This window comes from Diuraphis noxia, unplaced genomic scaffold (genome assembly GCF_037042655.1).
Source record: "Diuraphis noxia isolate RWA-SAM2 unplaced genomic scaffold, SU_Dnox_SAM2 contig0002, whole genome shotgun sequence".
NCBI lineage: Eukaryota > Metazoa > Arthropoda > Insecta > Hemiptera > Aphididae > Diuraphis > Diuraphis noxia.
In genome coordinates this window covers 64,730,498-64,749,405 of record NW_028301712.1, presented here as the reverse complement: position 1 = coordinate 64,749,405, position 18,908 = coordinate 64,730,498, and the positions used below count along the sequence as shown (strand labels likewise).

Genomic DNA, 18,908 nt, shown 5'->3' with positions numbered 1-18,908 from the left:
ACTCATAATAGTCATAATATTTTATACATATTTATATTGTTTTATTGTGGATGTACCAAAAACAAATTTATAAGTAATTGGTTACCTATAGTTATAGCGGAAGAAATTGTCTTGACGTATTGTATTGAGTCAATAAATACTAATGAGTAAAGGTATGTAAAGGTAAAAGGATGGTACATTAATTATTGAATGTACGACTCCGGTATGATAAGGACTTATTATGATTGTTTATCAGTTAAAAGTTTTACACAAACTACAAAGTATTTATAGGATTGTATTGTATGTCCCGAAGACCAAAACCCACTTATTATATTTGTTATCTTTAAATAGGTACCTACTACCTACCCGTATTAGGCCGCGCGCACATTGTGTACGAATTTGTTTCGTACGAAAACGTACGAATACTGGTCGTACGAATTGATTGCGCACATTGAATACGTTTTATTCATACGATTTATTCATTTATCCATTGCCGGCGTACGAACGTTAATGAAATCCGGACAAGTTCGGATTGTTTTCGTACGTCCAAGTTACACGTACGTATACGTACGAACAAATCGCACCAAGTCTGCGCGCTCACATAGTATTTGGTAGATCGGGATCGTTCGTGCGTGTACGTACAAGTTCGCACGAATCAAATTCGTACGAAAACGCATTCAATGTGCGCGCGACCTTAGCGTATTTTTGTATAGACATATTAGTTATATACTTATATCGTACAGCAGTTACTGGTTAGTGATTATAGTACTATTATATAATACAATCTCAACTGTTAAAATCAGTTGTACAACAAGAAGTTTATCCAAATGTTTATTTATTATTAAAGACTGCATTTGCTATACCCATAAGCTCAGCTATGTGTGAGCGATCTTTTTCTTGTATGAGGAGAATTAAGTCATACATTAGGTCAACTATGACCCAAAACAGATTTAGTGATCTGGCTATACTTAATATAGAAAGAGAACTATCTAATGTAATAAACGATTATGATATTTTAAAACTATTTTCATCAAAATATAGGCGTATACAGTTATAAATTATAATGTAAATTTGTTTTTATTGACTAGGTTATACTTTGATTCTATGGTTTATTTTAAATTTTGATTTTAGAGGACTCTTGTGATTACTAAATGCCAGGGATGCTTAGAGGGGGGGCAAAGCCCCCCACAAATTATCTTGGACTTGGGTTTTCTAGGACTCTAGCCTCTGTAGCTATTAAATCCTAGTTACGCCCAGGTACTGTGAGATCCAATAGCAAAGTATTTCTACTCCAAGTACCTAAAGTATAGAATATTAAAATGTATCAGTACATTATACCAAAATTATTAAACGTTTTAACTCCTAATAGATTCACCTTCTCCTATTCTAGGGAACATTATGTGTATGGGTTGTGTAGTTAATATCTGAGTTTTACAAATTGGACAATTATTTGTACAACAAACTTCACAAGCATCACAACACCATCCATGTCCACATGGTAGAAAAATGTTAGTCCCTTCAACATCTTCATTGTTCCCTAGACATATTTGGCATCTATTGGGAACCTCGCCTTGAGTAAGCAAACATTTTTAAAATTAATTAATATATAATATGTATTTGTTATATTTCATGAATTCATGATATAAAAAATAATATAATAATATACCTATTACCTATACATCAGTGATGTAACTAGCACTACATTTTAGAGGGGAGAGGGCTAAAGATTCACTTTAATATTACACCAAATCCCAAAGTTAATTTGTGGGGAGCTAATTCTCCCTCACCAAGTTACACTTATACACATAATTATACAAGTATTTTATATAATACACTATGCTTGTTTTCATAATATTATTGTTTGAAAATATCTTGAAAATTAAACTATATTATCGTTATTTAGTATAAATAGAAACATTTTTTGGTAATTGTCCATTAAATTTACTATTTTTATTATGCCAATATTTTTATAATTGATTTAGATAGTACAAGGGCAGTAAACAACTTACACATTTTCAAACCAAATAGTTTTGTATTGTTATGGTATTTTAGCATTTATCATTTTACTTATATATATTTAAAGTGTCCTTATTGACCTGTTGCAGACTTACAGTGTTCTGAAATACCATTTTAGACGGATAAATTAAATTTTAAATTTTATAATAAATTATATTATTAACATTTAACATAGTGTAAAACTTGGGTATTTAAAAAATATAATTCACTGTGACAGCTAGGTATAATATCTTAATTGACATTATAATGCATTTTATTAAATAATTGATAAGCTTGCATCAGTCATGAATCGCTATTTATATTTTTTATATTTATATTTTGTTTGATTTTGATGTTATAAATGGCTAAAACAATTTTATATTAATTTTAATATTTGATGAATTGTGACATTTTGACTTTTAAAAGTTATTTATACCTCCATATTCTGGTTCAACAACCCCGACAGTTTCTTCAACAGCTTCCTCAACCATTCCGTCAAGTATTTCTTGAATAAAATAGTAAATATTATTGTATATAAAATAATATTATATTATATTTATAAAGAATGTAATTTATCGATCAAGTGCTAAACAACAACATGTCTTTTTTAAACAGAATATACACCCTCCTAGGACAAAATCAATTTTTATATTTAAATTAATAATTATTACCAAATGCATTGCGATTGTCAGCAACACGTGGAATAAGACCTGTCGGACCTGGCCTCTCTAGCATTTGACGCCCATGACTTCTGGGTCTTCTAACACCACGGACATGCATGTAGGTAAACCAATCATTATGTAATTTAGTTTGAAAACATGAATATAATTTATCGTATTACCATTAGGTAATGGGCCTATTTCTCGATCCAAATAGCCTCTCGCTGAGTAAGCTACTCGCCTTAGGTAGGCCAGTAAGTCATATCTGCCACTACGCAAGCTGTTCAAAGCATCAGCCAAAATCCGATTGTTGACATCTCTGGATGTAACAATAGATCTTCGAACCTAGATTTACATATTACACATCATAAAAGTATTATCAAGTTGTAACAAGCAAAATAAATTATCTTACTCTTTGACCGCTAATGATCTGCCAAGTTTCCCTTCTCACTCTGGCTTCAACAGAACGCAATCGATCTACAAATAATTGGTACAGAATCATTTTAATTGTTATAATGTTTACATGTTTAATATCTGTTATTTAATTAAGATTTTACCGTAGAAAGTCCCTACAGGCGGGTGGCGACCAATAGTTGACCCTAACATGCTATGGAAGCTCTCTACGTAATTATTTGTTCGTATGTTTAATCCATAAACTGTAAATCCTTCTGGACGGATGATGTTTATCCAATAGTTACGAACATAGTTCAAAAATTCAGCCACAAGGTCTAATATGCCCATTCGTGTAGCAAGGTTTGTTATTGCCAAAAATCCTCCCAGAATATAAAATTCTTCAGGAAATTCTGGGACTTGCTGGGCTGGCAAATGTGGTAGAGCTATGATCTATTATTAAAAACATGTAAAAACAAATTATCATTATAATATCAATTTATATGTCGGCGAAACCTATTTGTGATATAATATTACCATTCTCGCTATTATAGCAACATCGTGATTGATCATAGTTAATCTGGACATATTGTGGTTGAATGAATCGTACAATGCTCTATGGACAATAATTTATGTTAAAATAAAGTCTGACAGTTTAAAGATCACATTATTAAGTGTTTGAATATGTTACATGCAGTTAAAATAAAAGGATAAGGATATTACATTATTTTTTTATTCATTTTTATTCAGGATTGAATACATTATAACAGATGTCAAATTAGTACCTGACAATAATGAAACCAGTAACCGACCATCTGACATTCAGGAATTACCCTTTGAACAGCGTTGCGCATGGCTGTTTCAAAGTTGGCTATAATGGTTATATTTTCCCAGTGAAATATACCCTGAGGAAAATCAATTTTTATGAACTGCTAAAGCCTGATGTATACACTCTCTGTTCGGCGATTTAGGAGAGCATATACCACAAGGACTAACTAAAAATACAATAGTATTTAAAAATATTATAAACAAATGTAATATTAACAGTCAACAGATCACTTACGATATTATCCAAGACTACATGAATTGTTACTAACTGTTGAACATCCCCAGGAGTTCTTGGTATGACTCCAAAAGTCCCATCAACAGCTAGCACTCTTGACCCATAAATATATGGTTTGAACCTCTGTAAAAATTGTAAATTTACAAATAACAATCCTCCAAAAGCAATCTCTCCGTTTTCTATGTATTCCAAATTGCCATTAAAAAATGGAGCTTCGTCATCGATACAATACAATAACTGATTTCGCCATGTCATCGATTGTATTGTGTCTCCCATGGCTCTCAGGTTCTTAGGAATAGGCGGACTGGAGCGACGACGGACATAGCGTATAACTCTTTAGTGCTTGTTCAGTTTGTACCTCCATAGCTGCATTCAGAAATCTAAAAACAGAAAAAAATAGCTAGTATATAGTATGTATTCACAGTTATAAATTAAATTTTTAAACATAAATATTATAAAATATAAGTCTACATTCTAGCTTGCTCTTCAAAGATTGTTCTAGCCGATGTTCCCTCTGCTGAACCCCGTTGCCTCAGCGTTTCCAAGAATGCACCAATTTCAATATCATGCCCTTGGTGATGATTGTGTTGATGATACACCACAATTGGTGCATTATTTGGCTGTAACGACATTAAAGCTGTTGATCTACACCCTTGTTCATATCGTGAGCATCGAAGTTGTCTATATAATTTTATTTTATTTTTATTAATAGCTCTAATTATTTATTTTATTGCAGATATATCATATTCTTTTAGTACTTACCGTCGATTTGTTGATACACGGTTTTGAACATACGTATATCCTCGTGCATCAGCATATACCATGGTTCCTCTGATTCCCGGAATTCTTCTAGATGAAGCCCCTTCCTCATAAAATGCGGTGTCTTCGTTACTACCGATTGGTGACCTCGACCTCGACCTCGATCTTTCATTACGTTCATCTAAGTTGAATTTTACAGTTTAATTAATGTATACTATTACCCAATAATGTTTATTTAGTCATAAAAATGTATTTTATTTATAATATTATATTGAGTTTTGTTTATTTTTCATTAAAATACCAACTAATATTTATAAAATTTATTTTGGATTTGTATTTAGTAGTTATTAGTAATTACCAAGTTCGCAAAAAAAAAATTGTAATTAGATGTGAATTTAATAAAATTTATCAAAGTGTAAGCTACATTATGTAACCAGTGCCATATTTAAGCAAGGACAAATAGCACTGGGACCACTCATAAAGAGAGGTCCACCAACTTCAGGTATTTAGTATTACAATCAATTGTATATCTTTTTATACAGTGGGTTTATAAAGTATAATGGCTTTTAACGAAGGCCTTAAAGCTGATACTAATTTTTATTTAAAAAAAAAAACCGTTTACTTTTCAATATGTATACCTACTTACTTGAATACGTATTAAACATTAATTAGACACAGTTAAAGTGTTAAGCGTTCTTGTATACTAAATAATCATATTTTTGACTATAAAATTGTATTCTATGATCCATGATCCAATTACTCATTTACAAGTAATTAATTATATTTACAATTAATTTGAAAATTTATTACGCTTAAATTTTATTTTGGCATTGAAAAAAATAGAAATGGACAATTTGGGGCCCAAAATTGTAAATTATACTGGGCCTATGAATTGGTAAATCAGGTGCTGAATGTAACTCAATAAAAGCTCAAATTTTTTTATTATTGTAATTATTAAAAAATGAATGAGTGATGTATATGAAATCGGGGAATTATATTTTTATGGACAACAACGTATTTCAAATAAAAAAAAAATAATATTTATCTTAATAGGACGTAGACCCATATGTTGTCTCCGTTTTACACACGTGCGACATAGCAAATTTTCGTTCACCAGTTTCAATATTGTGCTGTTAATTTTGAATTTTATAATTTGTGAAACTGGTGAACGAACATTTGCCATGTCCCATGTGTGTAAGATGGATACAACACAACGGGTACTATATCTTTTAAGGGGTCGCTACACCAGCATTTGGTTTCTCTGTCTATCTCCCACATAATATAGGTACAAAGATACTCCGTATTTCCATGATTACGACTCTTTGGTTCAGTTTAAGACAAAAGCACATATTATATATTTTATAAAGAAGAGTATTTCCTATGCATTGACCGGATGCATTTTTAATATTTAAAATTTTGAATAAATTATTAATGGTTAAAAATAATCGAAATTATTTTAAATTCAAACATGCTTATATAGTAATAAAAAATGTAAATATTAAAAATCTATCGGGTCAATTCACGGGAAATACTCTTCTTTATAAAATATATAATAGGCATTAGGTGCTTTTACCCTAAACTGAACTAGAGAGTCATAATCGTGGAAATAGGGAGTATCTTTGTCCCTACCTAAATATATTATGTGGGAGAATACAAATGCTGGTGTAGCGACCCCTTAAACTTAAAGGTATTTAACATTTGTTTGATTATCTAAAAATTTAAATAATTTACATTACACTTTTTAGAAATTAATTTATAGTTATATCAGTTACGGCCACATATTTTTGGCTATTGCCTACATCTGTCACTTACCTGCCATACTGGAAATTTATGGAAAATGATTTTCAAAAAAAAAAAAAAAAATTAAACAAATATTGAAAGAAAATTAAAATTACTAAACACAAGTAATATAAGTTAATATACGTTAATATATACGTTTGCATAGACTGAACAGATCAAACTTCAACTAAGACGAATGACTCTGAAATGACGGAGTATTATAGATGGTTTTAAGTGAGTCTAAATATTAACAAGTTTATTTCTCCCCCTTAATCTACTAATAATCTAAGGGCTAAGCCCCAATTATTATTTTATACGATTGTCATTCAAAATGTCTTCTCGATAATCTGAAAATAATGGATTATTAATCTATATAGATTATGATTACTAGGTATCTTGAATTATCCATATCGATTCACATCGTCGTTACAATAAAGTTTTCTCCTAAAACGATCTAAAATTCAATTAAATTCGTAGTTTTAGATTTCGTAGATTTTTAATATGATTTACTACTATAATAAGACGTTATGTACTATTATGTCCTATTATATATAAATTAATTTCTTAATTTTAATTATCTGAATATAATTACGTGAGCAACATATTATCTGAAAAAAATATCATAAAATTAAAGATTCATTGGCACGATTTTTTCAAATATTTAAAGTTAAAATGTTGACAAAATTTATTAAGATCTTGATTATCTTCACATTTATTGTAGATAGTTAAAAAATTATAAAATGTTCAATTTTTGTAGCTAAGGATTGAAAAGTTAAAACAAGGATTTTCATTAAAATGTAAATATTTTAACATCCCTTTTTATTTCTCATCTAGAGTATTAATAGTATTATAGAAGAACTATTATTCTAAATGTAAATTCATACGTTTTTTGTTTTTGAGAAATAGCGATCAGTGATCATCGATGAGAGGGTTAGTGATTTTTGGTTTTTATTTATACAAATAGCTTATACCATTGATTATAGAATAAAATTCTATTTCTATTCTATAATCAATGCTTATACTAATAGTTAAAAATTAAAAAATACTTACTGTTCTCGACTTTCATTAAAATACAAACTCCATCGAGATGATGGAGATGACGATCTTTTGGTTTTAGTTTTATTTGTTGTTTTCAAATTAGCACACATTTACCGTAAATGTGGCACTATTACTGTTCTATGCTATTACTACGACTTTATCGTCGTCATTTTATAAACATCTATTTTGGACTTACATCACTGATATGAATTTCATAATTATAATTTGTTTTGTTTTTGGTTCAATTAATCAGTGAATATTAAAGTCGTGTAGAAGCGACATATAAAATATTGTCAACTCAAAATAGTCAAAATACACGCAATCTTGTAGAGATTTGAGATTATGATGATCGCAGGGTACACGAATTGTATGTGACCAGCCTAATACCTTTACTTATAAATATGAAGTTAGATTATTGATTAGTATTTTGTACTTGTACAGTTGTACATATGGCTGCATACATCATGTTAAATAAAATTTGTATTGCAACTGTGAAGGTCAATTTTTAGAACTGTACAATATTGCGATTCATAAAAATTAGCTCGATAGAAAAGTGAAAGGATTTAATTTGTTTTAGTCTGTTCGTCCTAATATTTAGGAACGCATATCATTGATTTTTATTCCTCTTCATACATTTTTTATATAATAGTAATACATAGAAAATAGTAACATAGTTGTGAAAATAAAAATTACAAAATACAATGATTAAATATTAAATTATAATCATGTACCACGAATATAATAATTATATAGATATATACGTTAAAATAATTCGAAATAGGCTATATGTACAACAATGCTCACATAATAATATAGTTACATAAGTCAACTAATCGTCTTGTAGCCATAGTTTTGTTGGCATGTGGCTAAATGCATCGTTCATAATCTGTTTGAATATGGTCGATAGGTTTTCACCAATATTTTCCTTCAGACCATCTACCACTTCCAACGCGTTTTGGTTCAAAAATGTGTTGACAGTTCGTCCTGTGAAATAGTAGAAACCCAATCGAAATTATATGACATTTTGATATAGTTCAAAAATTTTATATAGAATGTGAAAATGTGTCTTTTTTATGTTAATAATGATTTGTATGTTATGTTTTTACTGAAGCTAAGTAATTTTTTATGATTTTAGTGATTTTACCTACCCAATACTTTGTTGCCGTTGAACAAATTGTCAAAGTTGGCACGCATTGCAGCCAAGTTAAAGTCAACTTTCATACTGCTAGCCACCATTACAGTCTCATTCATATACATGGGGAAGTAGATGTTTGTCTGTACATGCGTGGTTACATTCTCTGAAAATAAAGTAAATAAAATATTTGTTTGATATTATGATTTAAATTTTGTTGCACACTTACTCAGATATAGTTTAGCATCGCCTACACCCACCAGTGGTAATAATAATAAATTTCCTTTCAGATCGTATTTCGATTCTACTTTGATTGTTGGTATGAATAGGCCAATGTCTAGACGATTTTTAACCAAGTCCATCCTAAAAGTATACAATTATTTCATCATAATAGTTTTAAAATCAAATTTTTGCAACATATTGTTTAACTAATTTTTGGAATATTATTTAACGCATTGCATATATTTTATTATTGCTATCTTCTGTAGATTACTTCAATCGCTGAGTAGATATTATATATTGATTATAATTGATATATATTGTGATAACATGATTATATCTATGTAAAATACTTAAATACATAGAATCTATACAAACATCGGTGCAACTACAGATTTCAATAAAGGGGCGCTTAAGCTCCACATTTTTTTGTGACTTAATGGGAGCTAAGTTTTCAAAAATTTTTTTAGGGCACTAATTTTGACTTAGAGAATGCTAAAGACTCAAAGCATCCCCATAGCTGTACCAATGTATATAAATCAATATTATATAGATTAGAAGTATTCAAACTTTAAACTTATTAGTTATTTGTCCCATGACTCCATTGTCCGTTTACAGTATAATATTACGGATCCAAAATTATTGGGATAAAAAATATGTAGGTAAGAAAAAATGTATCATTTATATTTATACTATTTATAGCAGTTTATTTATTTATTGTTTTTATTATCAAACCGACATAATTGATCATCATCATAGTGGAATTACTGGAATTAATATAATATTTTTTTTCTCCTGATGTGCCATTACTCCCTTGACCATAGACTATATTATGTCTATGCCCTTGACCAATAATTGTGAATTTGTGACGCTCTCTGGAGCTATGAGTAGGGGCAGCTGTGGCATAAAAAGAGAAAATAATAAATATAATAATGATAATAGTGGTGATGGTGATTATTATCTTATTTTATTATAAACGTAAAACGTTTAATTTCAGCTTAATATTCATATTTAATAACATTTTTTGTCTAGCATTAATTTATATCTATTTATACTTAACATTTATCTATGATCTATACATATAAAAGAAAATGTTTGTAACTATAAAGGTTGCGTTATATACCTACTCTAAAACACCATAATTGATTTTGACGAACATTTCATAGATTGTTCTTAGTCCTTAGAAATAACAGAAAGCAGAAACATTTCAAGAATATCTACGATCACTAATTGTGACGTTACTCAAACTACGCAAAAATAATATTTTTGTTGATTACTCAGGTTCATGCCATGATTGTCATGTACACTAATCTAATATATGAAATATGAATGCTTTTTGTTACATAGTATTATAGCTGGTTTCTAGAGTTTTTCACGGTACCTAGGTATTCAGCTAGTTATAAATTAATAAACATATTTGAACCTGAACTTGTTTAGTCATTAATAGTTGGGAATAACCAAAAATTAAAATTTTACCATGAGACAGGCAAGTCACTACTAGGTACCTTTAAATACTACTTACCTCAAAATAATTTAAAAAGTGTGTATATTAGACATTAGTATAAAACTGTAGGTACTTGTTATTATTAAATAATTTTAGATTCTGATCGAAGTGATGAATGTATTGATTTTACAATGATCTGTGTTTTTTTTTTGTTTTTTATGTTTGTTGTTGTGTCTGTGTACAGCATAACTAGTCAAAATAATGCTTCAATTTCAAACTTTGGGGGTGGTTTCCGATGTAAAAGTGTAAATCCTTGGTGCATTATAGAGTTCAAAAGTAAACATTTTCCAACAGTTTTCAAAAAAATCGAGAAAAACAAAACAAAAAAAATGACAGAAAAACGGGAATTTTTACGCAAAACCAGTTTTCGACCAAATCGATTTTTTTATATGGTTGTAATTCAAAAACTAATCACTGTAAATACTTGAAATTTTCACCAAATATTAATGTTAGTGATATCTACATACAGTTTAATTTTCAAAAAATTTCGATTTTTTTGAGTTATTTATAGACCACTGAAATTTTCGATTTTTTTTGAGAATTTTTTTGAAGTGTCGGTAAAAAAATGTTGGATAACCAAAAAAAATTTGAAAATTTAATATAAGGTTCCTTATGAGTTGTTCTAATTGAAGCTAAAAAAAATTAAAAATTGTTATTCACAATTTTTTTTTATAAGCGTTTATAGTTCAAATTTTTACGAAATCTGTCGAAAACGCGAATATTTGCAATTAATTTTGAAATTGAAAAATTCAGTATAGGAAAAATTTTAAGTGCGTTTAAATTTCAAATTTTTACGAAATAACGTCACGATAACGATTTAACCTCAAAAGATTTTAAATATTTGTTATTATACAAAAAGTATAAGTTGTAGATACTTGAACATTTTACCAGTTATTTAGATTGGCATTTTCTTTATATGATTTAATTTTCAAAATATTTTGACTTTTTTTGAGATATTTATAGACAACTGAAATTTTCAATTTTAATGAAAATTTTTTTTTTGAAGTGTCGATAATATTTTTTTGGCCCAATCAAAATACTTAAAACTTTAATAAAAGTTACTCATAAGTTATTCTTATAGTGATTAAAAAATTATAAGAATACATAGGCACAATTTTTTTGTTATTAACATTTAAAGTTCAAATATTGACTTAATATACGTAAAAATTACGGCAATGTTCAAATTATCTTAGATAGAAATTCATAAAAGTTTTTCTTTTTAGATCTAAGATTTAAAAATTTAATACAAGGCTCCTAACATATTTTTACAATAGCAGTTAAAAAAATAAAAGAAATATATGGTCACAATTTTTTTTTATAAGCGTTTATAGTTCATATTTTTACGAAATCTGTTCAAATCAAACGATTTTAAACATTTGTTATTATTTAAAAAGTATAAGTCGTAGATACTTGAACATTTTAGCAGTTATTTAGATCGGAAATTGAAAAATTGAAAATTTGTACAATGATTGTACCACAGATTATAATATATATATATATATGTATATATACGAGATGATTATATTGTGATTACGAAATGTTTTCATAGATATTAGAGAATAATAGTTGCTGACATACCTATTTATTTTATCATGAATTAACCATTCCTTATGCAAAATGCGTCTTAATTGAAAAATAAAATATTTGTTTAAAATATAATATAATATGACAATATTTAAATATAATATATCCTAGACTGACAAATCATCTCCGTTCAGAATCGTTTTTCGTATACAATGATATACCTATCACTGCATTCAAATTTAATCCCATCCATTACAGTAACCAACTGTACAGCAGAGCGACATCCACGACTTACCCGCTTTTTATAGTTATAATTTTACCAAAAATAATATTATGATTCGGCAATGGCGTCCTTAGAACTGAATTAGGGGGAAGGAGGTGGTTAATTTTTTTTATATTGAATGATCTGAACCTGAACATAAACAAAATATATAGTAAATTTCAAAAGTTTACTAATTTTTATTTATTTTTATTCATGTTATTATTTTTAATTGACATGTCACTCTAAATTTTAGTTTCTCATAGGTACCTACTAAAAAAATGCATTCTAAACATTTCGGGGGGAAGGTTATCCCCCCATTCCATTAGTACGCCACTGTGATTTGGTTTAATAATAAATTAATGAACTTTTTAAATGTAATAAACAGTGGATTAACTAAAATAGTTATCCTTGTATAAATGCAACTAGGACTATATTGAATATATTTTTTTTGATTTTTTGGATTCTTATACTTATATTATTATCGTAGGGGTCTAACAATATGGCTGCATACTAGTTACGTCCCGAAAATATCTACGATAAAAGGTCTAATCCGAATTGCGGCCCGAGTTTATTTTGGGTAGGTACCTACAGACGAGTTGCGGCCCGGGGTTTTTTTTAATTCTAGATAATTTAATTTTAACCGAAAGACCTTTCATGCAGTGACTTGGTATACTTTATAAGTATGTCCTGATATCTTCAACGGATGTAGAACGAAGTTTTTCTCGATTTAAGAATATATTTACTGAAAACCGATGACTTACTAAAAATTTATCCAAGTCTTTAGTAGACAGTAGTCTTCAGGTAACTTTGAAATATTATAAAAATATACTAAATTTATTTTTGTTTACGACTTTTTATTTAGATAAGTGAAGATCCAAAATGCAACATCCTACTTTATACAAAATACATAGCTAAATAAGTACATTAGGTATACGATAGTACATCAATTATTTCAAATAGATATTTAATAAATTTTTTTGTCCATGTTACTCATTTAATTAATTATATATATTTGTCATTTTTAAACTAAATAAATAATTAACATGCATTTTTGTTTGCATATTTTTGCATATTTGAATGAAAATCAATGCATAAATTCATGCATATTATAACATAATAAAATATAATTACATACATATAATTAATTTAATTTTAAATGGCGGGACGCGATTCATATGTAACTCAAAAAAACTCGGGCCGCAATTGGGAAGAAATTTTTACCGCGAGACGCAACTAGTAGCCACCCAACATTATAGTAGGTATTAGTTATTATAATTATTACCTACCTACCTATATACTATTGTATTATTAGTATTATAATTTACTATTTTGAATAGATAATTTAAATTATTGGTCATTCTATATTTTTATAATTTGTAATTTAATTTTTAAATTTTTTATATTGACTTACTTGGTGTACAAAGCAGTCGTATTACTTGGTCCGTGGACAACAAGATTTGTAAATGCTCCGGATAATGTTATTGCACCTTGGCCTTTAGTTAAAGACACTTTTTCTATATCCATTGGTTCGAACGGCCTGGTTCCAATTTCCGGTATTCCTAATCCAGAATAATATTTTAAAATTAAGTTTGACAATTGATTTTCATATTACATTATATATTTATGTTTATATGTACATCAGTATATTACCTTTTGCCAAGTAAGGAAACATGTTCTGAAAAGTCATACGAATACATTCATCCAAATTCGGGTCTTTCTTTTTGCAGGCGTTTAACCAAACAGCTAAAACAATTCAAGATACAAATTGATAAAACATTAATTTTTTTTAAATTGATGATTGTTATCGTTATATCAAGATGATAGCAGGAAATATATATGTATAAATTGCTTATATTAATGGTATACATAATATACTATATGACTATATGTCATATAGTGTATAGTGTATTTATAGTTTGCGTTTTTAAACTATAGTTTTAAATATTTATTGTTAAAAATTATAAAGATTTAGATCACGTAAAATTAATCAAATTTTTGTTTAGGTTTCAATGAAAAAAATTGAATTGCAGTTGATTGTACCTATAAAATAAAGAAACTTAGTTGTTGATTCGTGATATTTTTTAAATAATGAGTTAGACAAACTCACTTTGCACCAAGTGTGCTAAGTTCCCAGTTTTTAAACGTATTTTAATATAGAATTTAAAATTTAAAATGTTCATTACTTTTTAAAATAATCAGGAAAAGAAAATTAGAAAACAACTTAGTACCTAGTATAACTACTATATAGTAATCGAGCTAGTTTACTTAGTCGTTTAACAGGCAGTTAACTAATGTGTTAAAAATTGAATTCAATGATAAATCATATTTTATGATGATTCTGAGTGAAGAAGGTCTAAGCTTTTGGTAAACAAGGTTTCAAACCATTGTTTTAATAATAATATTAAAAATTTTTTAATAAATATATAAGTATTTTTCTTAAATATTTTAAAAAGTGCTTAAAATTTTCAATTTGTCCACCTAAAAGTATCAAATAATGATACATTAAATTTTTTACAAGAAATCTTCATCGATGTTAATTATTAGATCATTTTTTTTTACAAAAAGCTACACATCATGGTAAAACCAATACATTCTTCGCTCCGCTCAAAATCTAATGCAAACATTTATTGAAATAATTATTTGGCAACCAAGGTAACTATAATTTATCTATAAATATCAATAAAAAAATCTATGATCGGTCAAAATGGTTGAAAATGTATCACACTACAAGGTTCCTTATAAGCTGATAATACGGAAATTAAAAAAAAAAGTTGAGCTAATTATTTTCTATTTAAAGATTCATGTAATACAGGAGCGAATCCAGCCCGAGATTATGGGGGGGGGGGGGGGCGAATATTTCACTATTTCACATACAAAATAAAATATAATATGTGGGCAAGCGCGCATATATGTGTTCAAAAATAACTTACACGAAACAGTCATGTTAAATACAACATTGTAATCAATTGATAAATTGATTCAGAAGGATTGCTCTGATAACTGAGTAAATTATAAGGCCATATTGCCATAAAGATGCCTATAACAATTGACAATTGTCGTTTACCCGTCGACCACGGCACTCAGCGTGTTAAAATTAGTTTTGATTCTCTTAACTGGGCATTTTTTCTAAACAAAACACAGCTTACGGGGGGGGGGGCACTCCACCCCCTACTGAATCCGCGCCTGATGTAATATTTAGTATTCATAGGTACCTAAAGTTTGAAAATGTTATATAAGTTATAGTAGGTTTCAAGTAAGTTTTTCTTGTAAGAACTAAAAATAAAATTTGATTGTAACTAATAATTTCATAAATATTATTTTAGAGTGTCTGTAGTTAAAATTCTACGAACTTGAGATTTTTTATTTCATTAGTATATTGTGTTTTACCTATATTATTATTTAATATAGCTCGGCAATTAATATAAATACATATTACACAACAATATAACATTACAATTGATTACAATAGTTGTAGCTAATAATATAAAAGATTATAAAGAAATTTAAGCTAATGAAGTTATAATGAAGAGATAATCATATTTTATGAGTGTGCAAATATTAAACAAGAAAAGTCTACGAAGAGAAATAATACCTTTTGCAATGTATATTTAGAACGCCAGAAAGAAGAAATTTTAGTGAATTTTAATTTGAAATTGATTGTGATATTAGATGATCATTTTGTAAAGGTGAATTTTGGTTTTTCGTTCCTTATTTAAATATTTGTAAGAATGGGTTAGGATGTGTGATATCATCAATGTTAAAGCATTTGCATTTCTTTATAGATATCAACAATAAATAATTCAAAATATGTTCAAGCTATAGGTACCTATAACCATTGATTAAATATACAAATATATTTAATATATTTAATCAATGCTATAACTATATGCTTAAAATATATTTTTTAACAAAAAAATGTAGGTAAATTGTAGCAACAATGTTTAGATCGTTAATGTTTTCCGACGTTATTTAAATTTGTACAATTTAAAATTTAACTCTATTCATTTATGATATCTGTGGGATACGATTTTAAGTAAATACATTATTATTTAACCGTATATTTTCAACATGCAAGAAGTTAAATGTCTAACATATACATTATAGCTTACATTAGTTACAGAAGTTATTATGTGTCAAACGAGCAATTTCATATAAATTTAAACTTTAATACTATAGGTAAAACATAAATGATTTGTTATGTAGGCAGTAGCTTAAATATAGGTGCTCATATGGCCATATAATAATATTATATTATTACGCATGACGTATGTTTTATGTAATATAATAATATACACACTTCAGAAAGTATTTAATAACATCGATGAGTGTTTAGGTACGATTGTTCTGAGTAGTTATCTACCTGGCTACCTCTCAATATCTAATAATCCGCGTAATGTTCATATTATATATATAGTCTTAATTCCCTTCGGTATATTATGTCTTCCGAAATCGTTTTCATCTGCATAATCGACCATATACGTATAATATAAATATATAATAATTACGTATAATATGTAATAATATATGTATGGTTTATAATGGGTATAGGTAATAATTTTTAAATTATTATCGCTACAAACTCGTGCGTCGCCGGAAACGTGTGGTTTTGCTTTCACTGGGTTCGAACAGGACCACATAAAAATACTGAGAAAAACGAGTGAGAGAGAAATAGGAAATCTTTTTTTTTTCTGTTACAGGCGTTTCGAACGCACTTTCATTAATGAGGGCGCTTACTTGATGGGACGGTCGCCGGACAAGCAGCAACAGCAGGTTATAATAATAATAATGTGTCAGCCGCTCCAAGGCGATATTTTATAATAATAAACAAACAAGTAACAGCTACGAGCGCAAGACTACGGCGTACACATATTATATTATTATTATTAATATTACCTATACACACACATCTACCGCTTGTGCGCAAAAAAACGTTCGTTCTTACATAATTCGATCGGGACGCGATCGTGTGCGGTGGCAACGACTGTATAGAATAACTGTCACACAGAATTATTATATATGTATAGGTACAATATTATAATACTCGTCATAAAGGTATATGTTATTACTATTGGTTTATTACATATTATTATTATGGCTATAACCTGCTCATATAATATGTTATTGTAGTGGCACCTATATACATATTATATGTACTTATTACTTACTACTATATGTACCATGTACATACATATTCCGCAGTGCCTATATATATGTAAATATAAATACAATGCGTAAGTTTCACGTGTATAACATATAATATTATTATGGAACGTATACTGCCAATAACGGTGTGTGATGGTGATTATGTAATCGCACTACGTTATTATAATATTATTATTTAGACGGTCATAATAATCGTTTACAACAAATCAACAGTTTTCTTGCACATGATGATAATATATTATTGTAAAACATTATATTAAAGGCGTATTGTTTTATCGCACATTATTCCAGGAGCCAGATCTGGGTGAAAAATATCCGATGATCATTACTATGATGTACACGACCTAGTCGTGCACCGGTTCATTGGTTGTCGCCTTGTGCGTTATGTGTAAACTGATCGTTTTTGACCTGTTTAGGAAGTAAATTCGTGCGCGGAATGCTAAAAGAAAACGCGGACTCGCGGGGATGTTGCGAAACGCCACTCGGGGTCGGCAGCAGCGCCGCAGCGGTAACAATATATTAATATCGTGCTTAGTGCACACCTCGTTAAAATGTGGATCGTTATCGTCGATTTTTTTTTGTTTTAAATTTGTTTTACATACAGTTGTTATGATGTACATAGTATTGACACGAATATTTGACGTCGCGTTAAAGTTGTTAAACAACGTTATTGTTGATAGATGTGATTTAAAGTCCTCAGAAAATATAAGATCAGAGAATGCAAATCGAATACGTAAAAATATGATATGTACGTTTGTATTACGCATAGTGTGGTGGTTACCTCTGATTTATAAAACAAAAAAATGCATTTCCACGGAAACATCAAAATATGTGGTCCGCTGTGTAACGCAAACGATTTTGATGATCACCCGCAAACGCGCATTCGATATATCATCTTCAATCAATAATAATAATGTACAGAATAACCGCTAGTGGATTAAATATCGATTTCAAGTCGGACAATCAATTAATAGTATCATTCCCCAGTACCCGATTAAAAAAGCATTATCCAACGATGCCGGAACGAAATCGTAAAATATTCGTCATTGGTAAAACTATAATTATATATATATATAATGAAAATATAATAATCGTATGATAACTATATAATAATATGTATCATATTATTTATTATAATAATTATTATTAATTATATAGATACTAAATTACGAATCCTTACGAGCGGTTTGAAGTGGCGGTATCTGGTCTTGTCGAATCGGCTTTTGGCTGCCACTGGCTTGGATCATCACTATGCAACCGAGGGTTGTAGCGCAAACGACTAAAGCCGTAAGAAGCAGCATCCTGTTTTGATCGGTAGTTCACACAGAAATCGTATGTATAGTAAACACAACAGATGTTTCGTGATCGTGGCTTTTAGCGGGTATGTACGATGTTGTGTGCGCGTTATAATGACAAACGTCGATTGAAACACACACACAAAA

The 18,908-nt window shown here is 28.8% G+C and overlaps 3 protein-coding genes across 3 annotated transcripts; all 3 read right to left on the bottom strand.

Annotated features, from left to right (window-relative positions):
- Positions 1 to 2,322: 2,322 nt before the first annotated feature.
- LOC107163115 (uncharacterized) lies at positions 2,323 to 3,626 on the bottom strand. The gene is made up of 4 exons (XM_089219792.1): positions 3,561 to 3,626; positions 3,191 to 3,476; positions 3,046 to 3,110; positions 2,323 to 2,978 (listed from the first exon to the last, which is right to left on the bottom strand). Exons 1-4 carry the CDS (start codon positions 3,609 to 3,611, stop codon positions 2,703 to 2,705), a joined length of 678 nt encoding a protein of 225 aa, XP_089075918.1. The 5' UTR covers positions 3,612 to 3,626; the 3' UTR covers positions 2,323 to 2,702.
- Positions 3,627 to 3,814: 188 nt separating this feature from the next.
- Positions 3,815 to 6,664, bottom strand: LOC107163114 (uncharacterized). The gene is made up of 5 exons (XM_089218476.1): positions 6,658 to 6,664; positions 4,849 to 5,026; positions 4,558 to 4,767; positions 4,087 to 4,466; positions 3,815 to 4,018 (listed from the first exon to the last, which is right to left on the bottom strand). Exons 1-4 carry the CDS (start codon positions 6,662 to 6,664, stop codon positions 4,376 to 4,378), a joined length of 486 nt encoding a protein of 161 aa, XP_089074602.1. The 3' UTR covers positions 3,815 to 4,018; positions 4,087 to 4,375.
- Positions 6,665 to 8,359: 1,695 nt separating this feature from the next.
- LOC107166939 (protein takeout-like) lies at positions 8,360 to 18,783 on the bottom strand. The gene is made up of 6 exons (XM_015515793.2): positions 18,647 to 18,783; positions 13,954 to 14,046; positions 13,715 to 13,862; positions 9,024 to 9,157; positions 8,811 to 8,960; positions 8,360 to 8,646 (listed from the first exon to the last, which is right to left on the bottom strand). Exons 1-6 carry the CDS (start codon positions 18,765 to 18,767, stop codon positions 8,492 to 8,494), a joined length of 801 nt encoding a protein of 266 aa, XP_015371279.1. The 5' UTR covers positions 18,768 to 18,783; the 3' UTR covers positions 8,360 to 8,491.
- Between the last annotated feature and the right edge of the window lie 125 nt (positions 18,784 to 18,908).

Excerpts from the sequence above, each read along its gene's own strand:
- LOC107163115 (XM_089219792.1), bottom strand. The coding sequence starts at position 3,611 with ATGTCCAGATTAACTATGATCAATCACGATGTTGCTATAATAGCGAGA. Across the intron at positions 3,477-3,560 it reads TTGCTATAATAGCGAGAATG|ATCATAGCTCTACCACATTT; the intron begins GTAATATTATAT and ends TTTTAATAATAG. Across the intron at positions 2,979-3,045 it reads AGATCATTAGCGGTCAAAGA|GTTCGAAGATCTATTGTTAC; the intron begins GTAAGATAATTT and ends ATGTAAATCTAG.
- LOC107163114 (XM_089218476.1), bottom strand. Across the intron at positions 4,768-4,848 it reads CGTGTATCAACAAATCGACG|ACAACTTCGATGCTCACGAT; the intron begins GTAAGTACTAAA and ends AAAATTATATAG. Across the intron at positions 4,467-4,557 it reads TTTGAAGAGCAAGCTAGAAT|ATTTCTGAATGCAGCTATGG; the intron begins GTAGACTTATAT and ends TTCTGTTTTTAG.
- LOC107166939 (XM_015515793.2), bottom strand. The coding sequence starts at position 18,767 with ATGCTGCTTCTTACGGCTTTAGTCGTTTGCGCTACAACCCTCGGTTGC. Across the intron at positions 14,047-18,646 it reads ACCGCCACTTCAAACCGCTC|CTGTTTGGTTAAACGCCTGC; the intron begins GTAAGGATTCGT and ends GAATTGTTTTAG. Across the intron at positions 13,863-13,953 it reads GTTTCCTTACTTGGCAAAAG|GAATACCGGAAATTGGAACC; the intron begins GTAATATACTGA and ends ATTCTGGATTAG.